General features: G+C 46.1%; 2 protein-coding genes across 2 annotated transcripts; both read left to right on the top strand.

Moving 5' to 3' along the window:
• The first annotated feature begins 218 nt into the window (after positions 1-218).
• Positions 219-6,391, top strand: MGP (matrix Gla protein). Its single transcript, XM_014964198.1, has 5 exons — positions 219-291; positions 2,879-3,029; positions 3,822-3,857; positions 5,076-5,151; positions 6,014-6,391. The coding sequence occupies exons 2-5, from the start codon at positions 2,969-2,971 to the stop codon at positions 6,150-6,152; spliced, it is 312 nt and encodes a 103-aa protein (XP_014819684.1). The 5' UTR covers positions 219-291; positions 2,879-2,968; the 3' UTR covers positions 6,153-6,391.
• Positions 6,392-9,083: 2,692 nt separating this feature from the next.
• On the top strand, positions 9,084-15,636 carry BGLAP (bone gamma-carboxyglutamate (gla) protein). Its single transcript, XM_014963455.1, has 4 exons — positions 9,084-9,240; positions 10,959-10,994; positions 12,956-13,025; positions 14,587-15,636. The coding sequence occupies exons 1-4, from the start codon at positions 9,174-9,176 to the stop codon at positions 14,714-14,716; spliced, it is 303 nt and encodes a 100-aa protein (XP_014818941.1). The 5' UTR covers positions 9,084-9,173; the 3' UTR covers positions 14,717-15,636.
• Positions 15,637-16,581: the final 945 nt, after the last annotated feature.

Here is a 16,581-nt window from a genome sequence, read left to right as displayed (position 1 = left end):
GCCTGGATGTGGCTGCTCCCCCACCAGCCCCTGGTGTCTGCTCTGGCTCTTTCCTCTCCCTCTTGGCTCAGTTCCTTGAGGCTGTTGGTTTCCTGGCTCTGGACAGAAGGTGTTTTTGACGGAGAAGGTGGTAGCCTGGGGGTGGATCAAGAGTGGGAGACAGAAGAGGGGAGGAGTCACTGATCAATGCTAATAAATAAAAGGTCCCTCTTCTTCAGTCCAGGGTCCAGGACGCCGGGAGAGCTGTCCCCTCAGACAGGAGCTGCAGGCTGGCGGGGAAGTGACAGCTCAGTGAGTATGCGGGGACTGCTTTGCTTTTCCTGGACGGCTGCTTGTTATAAATGCTTTGCTTGGTGCTTCACAGCTGCAAAATGTTAGCCGTGGTTGCTATGGTGTGTGTAACACTGTGATTCTCCACTCTAGCAGGAGACAGGTCAGAGGGCTGCTTTTCTGATCCCCCCCTTTATTTGGGAGACTGCAGAGATCTCCTCAGCATTTGCAGGCAATTCACCTTAGCTCCTCTTACTGGATTTCTAACCAGTGGGTGCTGCGAGAAAGCAGGGGGATTGGGCTCACTGTGCTGCACGGTGTGTTACCTCTGGGGAAACCCACTGGTGCTGGGAAGAGGAGATGTGTGCTGGAGAAGTATGCAGTGCCGAGGGAGTAGAAAGGAGATGTACTTTTTCAAAGTATTCCCCGAAAGAGATTTGTTGATTTAGGGCTGTGTAATCAGTGTTCATTCATCCCTTGGAAAATGCATTGCCTCTGTGGTGAAAAATGAAACAGTTGGGTTAAAGTGGTGTTTGTGGCTCTTCTGTGGTTGATGGCAGGGGATGCTCCAGGCATTCTGGGATCAGAGTCCTCTGAAATGGGAGCAGAGTCTTCCCAGAGGGCTCTGCCCTGTGTGAAGATAGATAAATAAAGAGGTTTTGGCTGTAAAGTGTGTTGGAGTTTCCCGCTGTCAAGCCTTACCTTCATTCCAGAGTACTCCCAGCATCTTCCTCTCTGTGCCCCACTGCTTTCCCTCTGGGCTCTCTCCTCCAGTCTCTCCCTCAGGCCTCCCTTTCTTGGCAGCTCCCGTGAGCTCCCAGAGTGTACAAAACATTCAGGAAACCTATGAAATCCACATTCAATGCTAACTCCAAAACCATGGGTTTTAAGGAATGCAAACAATCTCAGGGCAGAGAATTCCCTCAGAGAGACTGGGGCGGCAGGGCTCGGAGGGAAAGCAGAAAAGTTTCATTTCTTCTTTGACTTTGTGTCTGTAGCAGACTTCTGGCTTTTACCCCAGCACTACCTCCTCATCTCGGGTTGAACACTGAACAGGCAGGACATGGATGGTATGGGGGGCATTGATGACTCAGGACTGAGCTGCTCTCTGCATGGGGTGGGATAATGGAGAAGAAAAGCAATTCTTTCTCCTTGGTCTGAAGTTGAATGCCCTGCTCAGTTTCTCTCCCAGAGACCACTGGCTTCAGGTAAGGGCCATGAGTTTGGCATTAAAAGGGTAAGTTGTAAAGCCCAGAGTAATCTTGTTTCACTGAAGTTTCCCTCCCCATTGGGATAGTGTTAGGCTCTGACTAGCTGTCCCTGTAGTTCTTGGCTGTGTCACCTGCTGCCTGGCTCCTCAGACCAGCCCCTGCAGGTGACAGCAGTGACAACACCACACTGGCTTGGGGGGAACGGTCTGCACCCAGCGTGGACTCAGTCTGCACCCTGTCAGTGAGAAATTCTGATGCCTGCATGTACACATGGATAAAACAGGTGGCCACCACAGCTTGGATCAGACATAGCAATGATTAGTGTGCCCTAGGCTCATGCCCAGGCAGAGTGCGTGGTCACAGCCCCACCTCTGCCCTGAGAGAGAGCTGGTAGGCACTGGGTACCCACCTTCCCTCCCTGCCTTGCCTCTAGCAAACTACTCCCCTTTGCTTTTCACCCAGCAGGGACACCATCTCTGTAACCCCTTTCTTCTTTCAGTCCCCCATACTGTACCACAGAGTTGGGGATGAGAAAAATCCACCTTTTGTCCCTCGCTCCTGTCCAGGACATTGGTCCCAGACAAGGTCTTTAGGCGATAGAAGCTGAGGTTCCCAAGAGTCTTCATCCCAGCTGAAAAGCCTTGCATTGACATCTGGCTTCTATGCCCAGTGAGGCAGCAGTCCTGAGAGATATGGTTACCTCTGCCTTCACCAAGATGTTGTCCCTTGGGCTGGAAGAGCAGTCTAGGTCTACAGTGAGGATCTGCAGGCATAGGGTTCTGAGTGTTGCTGTATCTCAATGTAAAAGTCATGATGCCTCCAGCAGAAGGGATCCTTCTACGCTGGTGCTTGTCACTCCTGCAGCAGTAAAGTAGGACAGATGAAGGGACAGTAGGGTTGCGTTCCTCCTCTGACCACTGGCCAGCTGGAGGGAGGGGGGCCAAGTGGGGAGGCACTATTTGAAGCCTCAGTTCTCCATGTCTCCATCAGCAAAGCTGACAGAACCGTCTGGGCTGGGTGTATCCAGACAGAGGATGGCGAGGGCAAAGAGGGCAGATCAGAGGGAAAATTGGAAAAGCAAACATTTACATTTGGGATCAGCACACACCTCTCCCTCCCGGCCCCCGGCAGCACATGACATTCCTTCCACTTGCGCAGTCCAGCTTTTCTGAGCATGTAGTGCTAGTGACATGCTTGCTTGTGAATTATGGCCCCCAGCCCTGAACTGGGAGAGGAAGGGGGCATGCCCCCTCCTTCCCGAAACCTGATTCAATCTGCTAATAGAGGATGTTTTGTAATGGCTCCATAAAGAGCCAGCCATCGCTTTCCCCAGGCTTTTTCATGGGCCCCCTCCTGGCTCTGTTTTCATAATAAACATTCCACTGCTAATTTTGCAGGCAGCCCAGGCTCTCCAGCTGCCCTTAGTGGGAAGAGAGCAAGACTCAGCGAGAGAGACAGAGTGAGAGATTCCTCCCTGCACTGGCACAATGCGCACTCTCATCATCCTTACACTCCTGGCTGTCTTGGTGATGGCTGCTACTTGCTATGGTAGGTGACCTGTTTTTTACCAAGTAAAGTGATAACTCCAAACCTGCAGACATCTTTGGGTCTATTCAGATGTTTTTTATTTAACTCTGTGTCTTCTTTCCCCTTAACTTGATCTTTTGCCTGCTTTCCTGCCCTTGTGTCAGATTCTCCTAGTCCTGCTCCAGAGCTTCCAGCTCCAGCCATCGTGGTTTGTGGTCCAGGGTGCTTCAGCCCCTTCCTCTCTGTTCCAACTCACCTTGCAGACTGCTCCTCTTTCTGCCCCTCTGTTGTCTGGACTACAATAAGAGTACTTATTCCTAGTTCTTCCTTGTTAATGGGGAGATTTCCCTTTCTCCTTTTGTAATATCAGCCCCCTTTTCCTGTGAGGCACACAGTTCCATCCTGATGGAATTAAGATGCTGTTCCATGCAAGAGTCAAGCACATCTCACTGTGCTAATCCGTTCCCTGAGCACACATGCAGGATTTGAAGCTAAGCAGATACCATATTCACTGTAGTGTCGGCAACATGAAGGTGAGAATCACACACTGGAAGACCAAACACGAGCCTTGAAGTCCTCACTAAGACATCGGGTAGCTCCATTCTAAACTCCTGAGCACCCTAAACTCCTCATATAAATGCTAGGTCACACCACTGATCCCTTTTTTTTCCTTTTAAACAAGTGCCTTAAAACCTGGCTTCTCTGATTTGTGTGTGTGTGTGTTCTGTTGATCTCTGGTGTGTGAAAGACTGTGAATCCCGTCAATACAGTTTTCCAGCGTCTTAACGCGTGTTTTACTCTTTCTTTCCTCAGAGTCCCGTGAGAGCATGGAATCCCATGAATATCTCAGTAAGAGACTTCTTTACTGTTTTCTTGAATTTGAAGTGTGCTACAGACATCTCCAAGACCGTTTCCCTGTACTTTACTGTAGGGATTAAATAGGCAGAACCACTCAGCCCAGGGAAATTAAATTTACTTGGTGATGGAGTTTCAGGATGAAAAGGGAGAAAGTAAAAAAAGTAATTCATATGTCTTCATAATACTTCATAAGTCCATACCACTCATGTCATGCACAAGTGCATACCACTCTTTTGCAAATAATATAATGAGAATTGGAAAGCAAAGAGTCATGAATTTAGATCCCTGCTGCATGCACCTAAAACAGGTTAAGTGACACTAGAAAAGGACGTTGCTCAAAAAGCTCTGGGAGGAGCATGGAAAGGGGCACTGCAGAAGCCAGTGACGTGATTTGTTTTCCCCCAAGGATGGTGAGAGCCTTACTCTCAGCACCTTGGAAGAAGCAGGTGGGATGTATGGGCAGGAGGGATCCTTTGGCTGGAGGAGAGAGTTGGTGTCACAGGAAAAGCATGAGAGGGTGGAGAGCTTCAGTCTGGAACAAGCAATATTCTGGAGAGGTTAGAGAACAGATGAATCAAAATCGAAAACAAATTAGACCATCTGGGAGAAGGACTTCACAAAGCAGCTAGTCAGAAGCACAAAGGCACGTGTGGGAGCCAAGACCAAAGACATCCACAGACTCCTGAACTCTGCAGTAGGACTGTGATGTTTCTCAAAAAGGACAGAAGCGACCTTGAGGCACCTCAGTCCAAAACTGCCACACAGACTGCTCAGTGACTGCCTAACCTTGGAGGCAGATAGACTTACTCAGGCCCTTCCTGTTTTTACCTGTAATTTCATGATTCTGCTAATTCTGCTGAGCGTGCCCAGACCTCCCATGGTCTGTGCAGCTTTGCACGTACTTCTTGGCCAAGCTCCACTCACTCAGAGGGGCAGTGGCAGCAAAATCACAGTAGCTTTACCCCAGGTGGTTTGAGTAACAGCAGAGCAAGAGCAGTGTGTGCACTTCCATACAGGCTGCACAAGCCAGAGGGAGAGCCCGTGCACGAACCAGCAGGGTGGACAGCAGGGAATATTAAAAGGTCCTGGGTTTCACTGTGCCTGGGAGGGCAGACAAGGAGGCTGTTATAAATGTGGAAGCTAACTTTTTGTTGAAATCTGGACTTGAAAAAGTGTCTGTCTACTCTGAACAACCCCTTGCCTTCTCAGATCCCTTCCTCAACAGGCGGAGGGCCAATGGCTTCATACAAGCTGATTCAACCCTAGAAGGCTTCTCTCGTGAGAGGTATGTTATGGCCTCAGGACACTGAGGATGGGAGTGGGGAGATGTCTCTCCTTGCCAGGCACTGGCTGGTACCAGGGGAGGAAGCCATGGTGACTTCTGGGAAGCCTCAGTCCCTCTCTTAGTGTGAGGTGCCCCTGAAGTCCCCAACACTGGGAGAAACCAGAATTTAGATAGCAGAGAGTGAGTCCTTGCATTTGAGGGCCTGTCATATGCTGGCACGGCTCTGTTTAGTTTGTCTGAAGGAAACACCAACAGAAGGAGAGAGAATCAGTGTGGGATGGCCAGAAAGGAAGCTCAGTTTGAGATCTTGTTCTAGTCCTCAGCTCTCATGCATAATTTGTATGACCTTTTCTAAATCACACGGCCATCTGGGTGCCTCCTTGCCTCATCTATAAAAAGGACATATAGGCAGTTTCATGCTTCATGCAGGGCCTGTGATAATAAAGGCTGAAGCACAGAAATCATCTCCTGGCGAGGCGTCAAGGCAAACCTTCTCCACAGTACCAGGTGGCCCCTTTGCGGGATGTTTCAGGTCTTTGTTCCATGTGTGGCTTTGGGGAAGAGCAGAAGAGCTGAAGGCAGCAATGTGGGGGGGCTGTGGAGGGAGGACTCTTCCTATCTCCCCATCACCCTACATAGACCTGAAATAAAAGGTTACCTCGTAGAGGCAAAATGCTCTTGTAGTCATGTTGGTCCCCTGGGTGTGGTGAACACTGAAGCTGGTATGTTAGCATTGTGGTAGCTGGATGATGGAATCAGGTGACGAACCTTTAGTCCTGGTGGGGGATTGTGGGGCGGGAAAGGGCTGTAGACAGATATTTAAGATGACAGCACTTACCACTCCTCTCTCCTACTTTTGCAGGATCAGGGAGCGTCATAAGGGGCCCCAGGAACGTCAGAGGGAGATCTGCGAGGACTACTACCCCTGTGAAATCTATGCTTATCACCATGGCTACCCTGCTGCTTACAAGCACTATTTTATGAGGAGGAGGACTAAGTAAAGGATGACCTGTCCCCAGCCTGGGGCCTGGTGCCCAGGGCATCCTCCCAGAAAAATTCAATAGCTCTGAAACATATTCAGTTGCTTGTGTCCCTGTATGTTATCCTGCCTTGCTGCTTCTCTCCCATGTAGCCATGGATTCCTACACTGTGTTAATTAGCGCTGAGCTGATGTAGCGGAGATCAGCGAGAGTTCAGGATGTGGGTGTTTACTACACAATAAATGGCTGGTTTGATACTATCTGCTCATGAGTCACAGTATTTTGGGGGAGATGGTGGTGGTGTGCAGATTTCCATGAAGAGTCTGAGTTTGTTTATCATATAATCTGGTGCAGATTACAGAAAAAAAAGTTACTACCTTGCAGTCATATGAATTTGAAAGGTATTACAATGTCTGTAAATTGCTTCTTTTAGAAGCCACTGGTAAATTTCAGTTCCCAGTCCTGACGTAGTGTTCAGAAAGCAGGGCGAGATGTGCTTTTTGAAAATGAAATCTAAAATATCTTTCCTCAGGTGGGGAAAAAAAATATTGGAAGGCACTTGTTTAATCTTAAAAAAAGTTAGGGCAAGAGTTAGTGACAGAAAAAGCCTGTAAATTGCATTTTTTCTATCCAGCTACCCTCAGGTCCCGATGTAGGGTGCGCCTGTAGAAAGGACTGTATGATCTGGACTCTACTCATATTTCCTTTTGGAATCTCCTTTCATGCATTTACTTCCACTTGGAGTGATTCTGGTAGTGCTAGAAAGATGCAGAAACAAAATATGAAAAGGGACTCCAGGTGGTAAATAAAAAAAATAAAAGAAATCCAGTATTTGGGGTTAAGCCCAACTTTGTTCACCTAGAACAATTTCATTTTACTGTTCATAACTCATTCAAAATCAAGATGTGGTTGCTGAGCACCTCTTGGCCTGTTGAAGAGTGAGAGTGACTGCTGTGGGGTTGTCACCAGCACTGGCACTAGGGCACCTTGCAGAGACTGTCCCCAGGCCAAGAAGCACTGGTGCTCACACGCCCAACAATTCAATACTGCTCCAGGCCAGTCTGCAGCCACAGCAGCTCAAAGATCCCTTGGTGTGGGGTGTGTAGGAGACATAACATCCTCTATCTCAGTTCAGCACAGCTGGTTTCAATATTCATATCTCCAGGCTTCCACAGGCACCTGCAAATTATAGAAGTGGGAAAAATTCATGGCACGCTATCAAAGGCTATGAGGTATGAAGTATCAAACTCTTGACTATCCTGTGAAATTAAGTCTAGAGCCAAATCTACCTGCTACATTAGGAAAACTCATCTTCTTGCAAGATATGCTTCAAGGATTTGCCAGCTTTGAAGATGAACTTCGGCAAAGAAATGTGTTTTATTTATTGAAAACACTTCTGACAGGAAACTCCACCCTGACAGCTGCTGAGGTTTTATCCAAAGGGAAAAATGAGAGATAAAAAAAAAAGCCAAACGGATTAGACGTATTTGCACCCACACTTGTTTTGCATGTTCTCAAGTAGGTGAATCTTATGATCACAAACCAGGGCAAAACTTTCATATCCTAAAGTCAACAAGTCTGCAGTGTCTGGGTTTGACTTGACACTGTGACATGACCAAAATGGAAGGCACAGGGTTAGTGCTGTCTGAGTCCGTGTCCAGAAATATCTGGTGATTCCAACCTCCAGTTTACCAGTATAAATAATGAATAATGCCAAAGATTTCTGTGGGATTTTGTTAGTGTAAGCAATAAACAAACATGTTTAAGAGCCTACATGTTGGTTAGAAAGCTTGGGAAAAGTTGGGAAGAGAAGTAAAGCTGTTTGGATTATTTGAATTATATATTTATATTCTTTCACACTTTCTTTTGGAAGCATAAATTTCCTAGAATACCTATTATTTTTAGATATTTATTTGTTTTTAAACTGTTGCTCCTTGAGATACTTTTGCTGGAGGTTGTTAGTATATATATTCAGTCTTTCCTGGTCTGTAGAAGAGTTAAACTTTCCTTTTTTTTTTTTTTTTAATCTTGACATTTCTATAGGCTAAAAGGCAATATTTCTAGGGGTTGGCACAATCCTTAATGGCTCTGACTGCCCTTGGGAGCCTTTTAGGCTTTAATTCTGTAACCCTTGGATGTCTCCCCACATGTGGGGCTGAGGAGGACTGGATGTGAGGTGCAGGAAAATGTGAACCATGTGCTGTGTTTGGGACATGGCTTTGGGAACTTGTCTGGTGGGTTTGGGGAGTACAGGGTTATTGGCAGATAGACTGTAGAAGAGCCCATGTGGGGGCTCTTAACATACCAAGCAACCACAGCCACTCAAGTCCTGAAGGAGAAAGCACTTTTGGAGTTTCAAGGGTTTTAGACAAGAGAAGCCAAACTAGTAGCCTCCATACTAGGAAGATTTCTGGGGAGAAAAAAGAAAGACCACCCCGAAACCAGCTACCAAAGATCTGAACAGTATAAAAAACTCAGCTCCCCAAAGTGTTTTAGTAAAACTGTCTGAACTGAAAATCTACTGTGTGCTTGCCCTATGCAAACTGTTTACTGGGTTTCGTTACCTTCAGGGGAATGGGTCACAGTGGGGTGGGGGAAAAGTGTCACCATTGGGTTCAGCCTCATTTAATTTTCCACAAGAGAGAGTCTCTTCACACAAAAAGAGCTGCTCTGCTTCAGGGTGTGCTGGTCTTTTCCCTGACTTTCTGGCAAGAAGCTGAATGATTTTCATGTCTATAATAAAACTGATTTTTTTGTCCAGTTGTTTTTCTTCAACAGTCCCATTCAAAACCTCAGAAAAAAAATCTTCTGGAAATGCCACAAGTCCTGAGATGGATGTCAAAATGGTTGCCAGGACCTGATATCTTCTGGCCTAAAGGACGGGCTTTATTTTGGAGCTCAAACATGGGAACACAAGCCAGAGCTCTGGTCTCTCCAGGCCATCGCAGGATATAAACTGCTGCCTGAAAGCAAGCTCTGGAGAACTTCAGTAGCCTCTAGGAAAGCTCTGAGGTTAGAGAGATTAGCACAGCCAAAGAAGACATGAGGAGTCTGCTGGCACTGCTGATCGTGACTCTGGCCCTGGCAGCTCTCTGCTGCTGTGAGAAAGGTAAGGAGACATCTTCCTGGGAAGGCTCCTGGGAATGCTGCTCAGCCCCGCAGTCTCCCTCAGTCTGGGAGAGAGGCACAGCTTTGGGGGGAGGAGATGCACTGCCAGCCATTGCACAACTTCAGATCTCTGTCCGAGAGAGAGAATCGTGAATGAGAGAGGGCTTGGAGATAGAGAGCCTCATCTCTTGCATTTAGTATTTAGGCGAACTGGCAAAGGTATGCTGGATGCTCACTCTTGAGCACGAGGTTTGAGCAGCAGGCAGAGTTGTGTCAACCACAGGGAGAGGGATTTTGTACCTGGCAGCCCTGGCATGCTGTAGGATCACAGAGATAGGCACCAAGTCAAGCCTACACCTGCTGAGAAATGTGGGATATGGAGAACTTCTGGAGGGAAAACAATTCCTATCTGTGGTTAAAAAAACAAAGGGAGTTGTGCCATTGAAATAAAGGCACATCCCATTTGGAGGTGATTTAGCCATGGTGACTTTATGAACAAGAGACAGTAATGTAGTGTCAGCTCTATAGTTGGTAGAGAGGGAAGCAGAGAAAGATCAGAAAAACAAGTGTTTACCCCTTACAGCAGGAAGAGAGAAACTGAGCAGGAGAGGGCCCTGTCTTTTCTTGTATTATCCCATTCAGAGTTAAATTTCATTTAGTCCTTGGCATCATATATGTCATGATTCAATACTGGTAAATATATTTTGTTTGATCTTTCAGTCTCTCTCTCACTTTTTCACTCTTGAGTAGATACCTGCTTTTTTTTGTTTTTAAGTCATTATTATTATTCCGGATTGCTTAATGGCTTTGGAGCAACATCTAACTTATACCTTTTTTAAATCCAAGGGATGTATATGTAGTTTAAAAATAGAACTGGAGATAACCCTTTTCACAAAGAGTTTTTGTTTAAGCACAGTTGTTTTAGGGGTTATTTTTTTTTTGCTCTCTGGAGTCCTCTTTCTGCCCATAAATACACTTATGCCAAATACCTGATGACTTGGGTGGAACTGACATTGTTGAAGAAAAATATGGTGAAATAGTGGAAGAAAAGAATTGGGAAATAGGGCAGTGTGCGAGAGCTAAGATTAGGAGACCTACCATTTCTCTTACAGGGTGTTTTCCTTGGGTGTTTGCAGGGAGCATTAGGGATTAAGGATTAAGATTAGGACTGAACACAGAAATATAGTGCGTAAATTCCTTTTGGGAGGGCTGGTGGGCCAGGTTCCCCAACCCTGAGCCACAAAGCTGTGAGGGTAGAGTTGCTTCTAATTTTTAGTCCTATTTTCCTTCCCTATCAACAGTTTGTGATTTCTCCCTAGAGTAAAGGAAAACTTTCTTTCCAAAGGTAGAGGAGATGCTCAGATATCTTCAGATTCTTTCCTAGTTTGGGGTTTTGCTCAAATGGTCCTCTAGCTCTAGCTGTCCCTGTTCTTAGCAAGGGTGGGGAGGGAGAAAAAGGAAGGTCTTCCTCCAGCTTCCACAGTGGATAGTTGATTATTGTGTCATTTAATCTGGCTCAGAGAAAGTTGAAATTAAACAAATCCAGGCATAAGGGGTAAATTTTGCTGTGGTGAAGAAGTCTATCCCTAAATGGTGGGTGTTAATAAAACCCTTTTTTTGGGGGAACAGACCTTCTGGGAAAGCCGGGGAGAGGGATTCAGTTAGGGTGGAACAGAGGAGGAAGACTCACAAACAAACTGCTGTCTGTCTGTCTTCCAGATCCCAAAGACCCCTCAGGATCTCCTGGTGCTGACAGTGAGTATATCATTATGTCTGATGCTCAGCTCCATTCTGCTGCATCTACTTCCCAGCTCCCCTCTGATAGGTCCAAGGGATGAACAAAAACCATGCTGAGTCCCTCTTGCTGCTCCCTCAGCACTGCAGTCCCTGAGGCACAGGAGCACCTGCAGCAAACAGAGGGGCTGCCTTTCACAGCCGTGGGAGCAGAAGACACCAGGGAGGTCACAGGCTCTCTGCACCAGCCTGCAGGTCCACAACTGTTGAGCAGCCCCTAGGCAGGGGTTGTCAGCAGCTGAATGTGTCTGCTTTCTGTGAAACAGGGTGATGTGAGTGGAGCAACACAGCCATTCTCCCAGCTTCTCTGAGCTGGCATCAGAGACCTATCCAAAGTGACTACTGCGTCCGTCCCCAGGCCGTTAAGAGAGCAGAACCTGCCCTAGGGCCTCCAGGCTCTGGTCTTTTGATCTGCTGAGCAGCCAGTCTGGTGTGCAGAACCACAAAGCAGAAAGTTTTGGTGCCACACAGCAACGAGCTGTGATGTCCCTGCCAAATCCCACAACCTGGAGAGCTTGAAAGCAAGCACCTTCCTTGGCTGCTCCTGAGGGCTGCAGTCCCTCCTCTGTCAGGTCACCTGGGACACAGGGATTTGCACACCTTGGGATTTCCACAGCTTTTGCAGCAAGCTGATCCTGGCAGAAATTTGTCTGGAAAATCCCCCTCGTTTTTCCCTGTCTCTCCTTTCTCACACCTTGAAGAATAACATTGCTACTGGGGAGCATGAAAGCTGGTATTTCTCCAGTGAGCCAATGCAAATAGATTGGGAAAGAGAGGAAAGGAAAAAAACAAAAGCGGAGTGTTCAGGGCAAGGTGGTGATTTCTGACAGCTCATTAATTGGCAGTTTCTGAGCAGTTGGTATTTTGATCCAGACTAAATCCCAACTTGCTAGAGAGGGGGCATCTCTCACCTGCCAAATAGAAACACGGTCAAACACCCCATGATGATGAGGAAAGGGCACAAAGGCCGCTCTCTCCCCACAGACAGAGGTCTTAGAAGCTGTGTTCCCCCAGTGACAGTGACAGTTTGCCAGTTTTGCTGCTGAAACATGTATTGGTGTGCTCCAATACCTGTGCTGCTGCTGTGCCAGCATCCGTGCACGCTGCTGCTGGTGCTTCCATGGAGCGAGGCTGTGCTGTGCTGAGCACTGCCTGGGAGTGGGCAGCAAAGAGGCTCTACCCGATGGTTTTGGGGTGCTCCACAGCACCCCAGTTTGCACAACCACAAAACTGAAGGAACAAAGCAACAGCATTGATACAGAGTGTTAGTAGAGTCAGTGGCTGCTGCTGTCACGGCAGAAAGACCCCTCATGTTCTCTAGGTGCCTGAACACCAGGATCATTGCACCTACTGGTTGTGTTTCTCCCTGGATACTGTTGACTCTCATTATTTTATACCTTTCATCTTTCACAGAACTCTGCACACACGAGTGTTGGTATTTCCGTGTGCTTCCTGTTGCTTGTGGCTCATTACAGGCATTTTTAAAGCCTGGTGGCTGGAATCCCACATCACTCACTCTGAGTCAAAATACAGAAAGGAAGCTGAGCCTCTGAAGTTAAGCGGGCTAGGGAGAGAGGGTGTCCTTCCCTTCATTTTCTCCTTATTCATATTTTATGCTGTCCTGACTGCCTTCTGCACACTTGCTGTGGACTCTGATCATGCTGTGTGATAAAGAAACTGAGTTGATGGCAGAAAAGGCCCTTGCTCCATGCTGATGTGCAGGTTGGAGTGAGGAGGGAGCCCAGCTGGTGGGCTTTGAGCGGACAGCAGGGTGGGGAGAGATGAATGGGAAATTAGGATGGTTCGTGATAGTCATCTGCTTGTGAAGAGAGTAGACTGTCCATTTTCAGAGTTTAGACTGGTCTCTGCTTTTCATAGATTGGTCATCTGCATCTCTAACCTGCTGTGTTCTCTCTTGGTAGGCATCAAGATTACAAAGGAAGTCGCCAACGCCTTTGTGAAGAGGCAGAAGAGGTCCACCCTATATGAACGGTAACAATTCAGGAGTCAGGCTGTGAGCTGGACCCTGGACCTGTTCTGAATAGTGGGTGGGATGGCAACAGGACATGACAAGGCATTAATTTGGTGTACATCTATATTATAACCTTCATGTGTTGAACTAAAAAGGCTGTAGGAGACACTTACTGATAAATTAATGGTTATTTTTTCATAAATATCCTTTTGAGATCTCATAGATGGACTCTGTTTAGCCATTGGACAGCAGGATACAAGTTAGAAGCTGCTCTAGCCTGCAGGGTCATCAACATTTTTTCCCAGGATAATGAGCATCACAGAGCCTTGGTCATTGCCTCTGTCTCCCTACAAAGGAAGCACATCTCTGTTGCAGGGATGAGGCTAGATCAGAATAGCTGTTATTTCTAAAGCTGTAGATCCTACACAGTTTCATGCAGAAATCCTAGGCACAAAGATTTGGAGAAATTTTAGATATAAACATTTGGAGAAATATGAGGTCATGCAAGAATGTTCTTGACAAATTTCCTGGAAGAAGTTGTTAAGGCACTGTCTCATGTAGGCCTGTGCAAAAAGAATTTTTATTCAATCCATCTTTGGACTGGAAGGACAATGTTGGCTTTAGACAACAGAAGACTGAGAGGCCCCATCTGCAGAGGAGAGGATCAGAGTATTGTAGCAGAGGAACTGGCTGATGTTGAAACCTGCAGTGATTAAAAACAAGATGAAAATCAGTAGCAGCAACTGTATTATCCGTACTGACTACCTCCTTACAGGTGGGGCATCATTAAAGTAGCATCATCTATAAACATTAATTGGGGAGGACTGAGGTAGACAGACACCCTTGTGTATTATTTGATCATGAGGTAAAGTCAGTCTGGAAATATGGATGCAACAAATGGAATTCAAGGGTGCTGCAGGGTATTTCTAATACAGAAATAAAGTAACAATTCATGAGATACTGGTGGGACTCCTGCAGAGGTGTGTATACTCTTCAGGAAAAATTAACCAAACCTAGAAAAGGAGTTGAGAAGGGCAACCAGACTGTGTAGCTGAGACCAGAAAATTTGGGGTTGCTTAGCCTGGCAAAACAAAAGCTGAGTGGGGATAGTATTGCTGTCAACAAAAGAAGTGAGGATGATGAGAAGAAACTGCTTAAGTTAGAGGAAAATAGTGGCTAGCAGGAAAGTGAGCAGAAACTGGGTGCACATAAAGGTAAGCAGGAAATAATAAAATAAAGATATAATAAAATAAATAACAAAAACAACAACAACAACAACAGATTCCTCGGTAGTTGGGAAATAGGATTGGGGAAAAAAACCCCAAACCCTAGCTGCTTCTGTGGTCTCCTTTGCTGATAAAACCTCAAAAGCAACTGCTTTAAGTTGGGTTCAGTTCCAACTTTTCCCAGCACTAATCAAGCAGTCCACACCCGTGCCAGTAGATGTTTAATTCTCCATGAGAAGTCCCTTGTTGGGGCACCCTGGGGAAGGGCTTTTCTCATGCCAGTGTCTGGTGTAAAACCTCTCCAGCCGCATCAACTGAATCTGCAGAATGGCATTTCTCTCTTTATCTACTCCAGGTACTTTGAGTATTACAAAAGTCCAATGGAGCAGATGCACGAGCGTTGTGAAAACTACCCACCCTGTGACTATCTCTCTGACCAAATAGGATTTTCCATGGCCTACAACCGTTTCTTTGGGAGATACTAAGGATGGGATGGTGCCTTCGCTCATTTTGCTTGGGACCATTCTGAACCCCATAGGAGACAGAAGATTGTGAGTGGGAAGGTGGGAAGAAAAACCTCTAGACTGGGGCCTTCTTCAGTAGTCTCCCTAACTATCTAGAACAATAATTATCGCACTTGTTCAGTTTTCATTAGCTTTCTTCCTTTCATCAATAATGTATCTCTTCAGTTGTCTTCTGTGGTATTTTGAGCTTCACCAGAACTGATTGACAAGACTTCCTCTTATTTGAATCTCCATGGTGCAGTAGGTGAAAAAACTGAGTCCTCTCAAGAAAATCCATGTATGCCTTAGAAACATAACAAAACCTTTTGTCCTCTTCTACAAAATGCAGGATTGTAGGACAATGTCACAACATATGTAAATGTAATGGAGTTGATCCTGATCTCACTGGGAGGAAGGGGGAACAGCTGCTTCCTGATACAATGACTGGGAAAGTTCAGTATTTTCATGTGGAATAATCACCCTAAACATGTGCCAACATAGGATCATTTTGTAAGGTTAGAAGTGTGGAAATACTACCATTTAGCCAGAAATCCAGTTCCAGTACACTTTTCTGATTATTCTGTCACAAAATTTGCCTGTATATCAATAACAGATAAATCCCTAAGGGTGTGTTTGAGGAGTCCTATTAGATGAGCCCTTCTGTTTCTATGGTGCATGCAGTCATTGTCTGTAAAAGGTAACTTTTGTTACGGTTGGTTTCTGGTGAAACTGAATATACCCAAGCAGAACAAAAAAATAATCTGTTTCTCTGTAATGCTTTAGCATTTATGCTTGAAACTAAAAGTGTCTAAACAGCTTCAAAAAAACTCCAAACAAACAAAAAGAAAGCAATAAACTTTATGAAATAAACAAAAAGAAAATTGGTTCAAGGGTGGATTGAAGTTGGGTCAGTGTTTGGTTTGTTGGAGGCAGCTTGCGTCTCTCTGATATACATATGTGTCTATTTATATACATATCCTCTTTCTTCTGGGCTACTTCATTCTGTCTCCCTGTATGAATATTATACCTTAGCAACTTTCTGCCCAACCTCCCTTGATGTGCTCTGTCAGCTTTCCTTCCCTGAGAGGTAGATGGCAGATCCCATTTCCAAGGTCAGGGACTGCTGAGCCTCAGGAGACTGAGGAAAAACTGAATCTCTCCGCTGTGCGTAAGCTGGTGCAGCCAACCGCAGGTACTGATTGCAATAAATACTGCTTATATAAAGCAGGTTTGTGTGCTGCTTCTCTCTGTTCCTCTATACGGCCTTTATCTGCAGTTAAAGAGATGCCTGGAAAGTGAAGCCTGCTCCTATGAACCCTGAGGAGCAGGAATCAGGTGCATGCGGTTTCTATCTCCCCTCCTGTATCTCAGTGTGAATCAGAACTGACTACACTGAAATTCAGGGCATGATCCTAGCACATGGTGACATTGAGGGAGAGGAAGGCCAGGTTTTTCCTGATTCACCATCTGCTGAGTTCAGCATTTCTCTGAAAGACCTTGCCCTGAAGTAAGGACGTGGGATAAGTCCATGGAGATGGATACCAGTGTGAGCGTGAGCATCTCTTGTTTGGCAAACTGCTATGAGCATATGCATATATGAGCATATGCACCGGCTATACTGACCTTGGCCAAGGAGAAGACAGTTAGTAAGTACCTTTGCTTGTCTTGGTCAAACACCTGGGACTCATTCCCCTATTGGCATAAACTGATGAGGTTTCCCTGCTCACAGCGAAACTCATCCTCTGAACGCCATCTAGTAAAAATGAACAAACTGCTCCTTGAAAGCAGTGAAAATTTTGCTGGGAAAAATACTAGAGAGATTAGTGAAATCCTAATATCTGCTGTAC

Source organism: Calidris pugnax, unplaced genomic scaffold, assembly GCF_001431845.1.
Source record: "Calidris pugnax isolate Ruff unplaced genomic scaffold, ASM143184v1 scaffold44, whole genome shotgun sequence".
In the NCBI taxonomy this organism is placed as follows: domain Eukaryota; kingdom Metazoa; phylum Chordata; class Aves; order Charadriiformes; family Scolopacidae; genus Calidris; species Calidris pugnax.
Note: the sequence above shows the minus strand (reverse complement) of the source record. Positions and strands in the feature narration are given on the sequence as shown.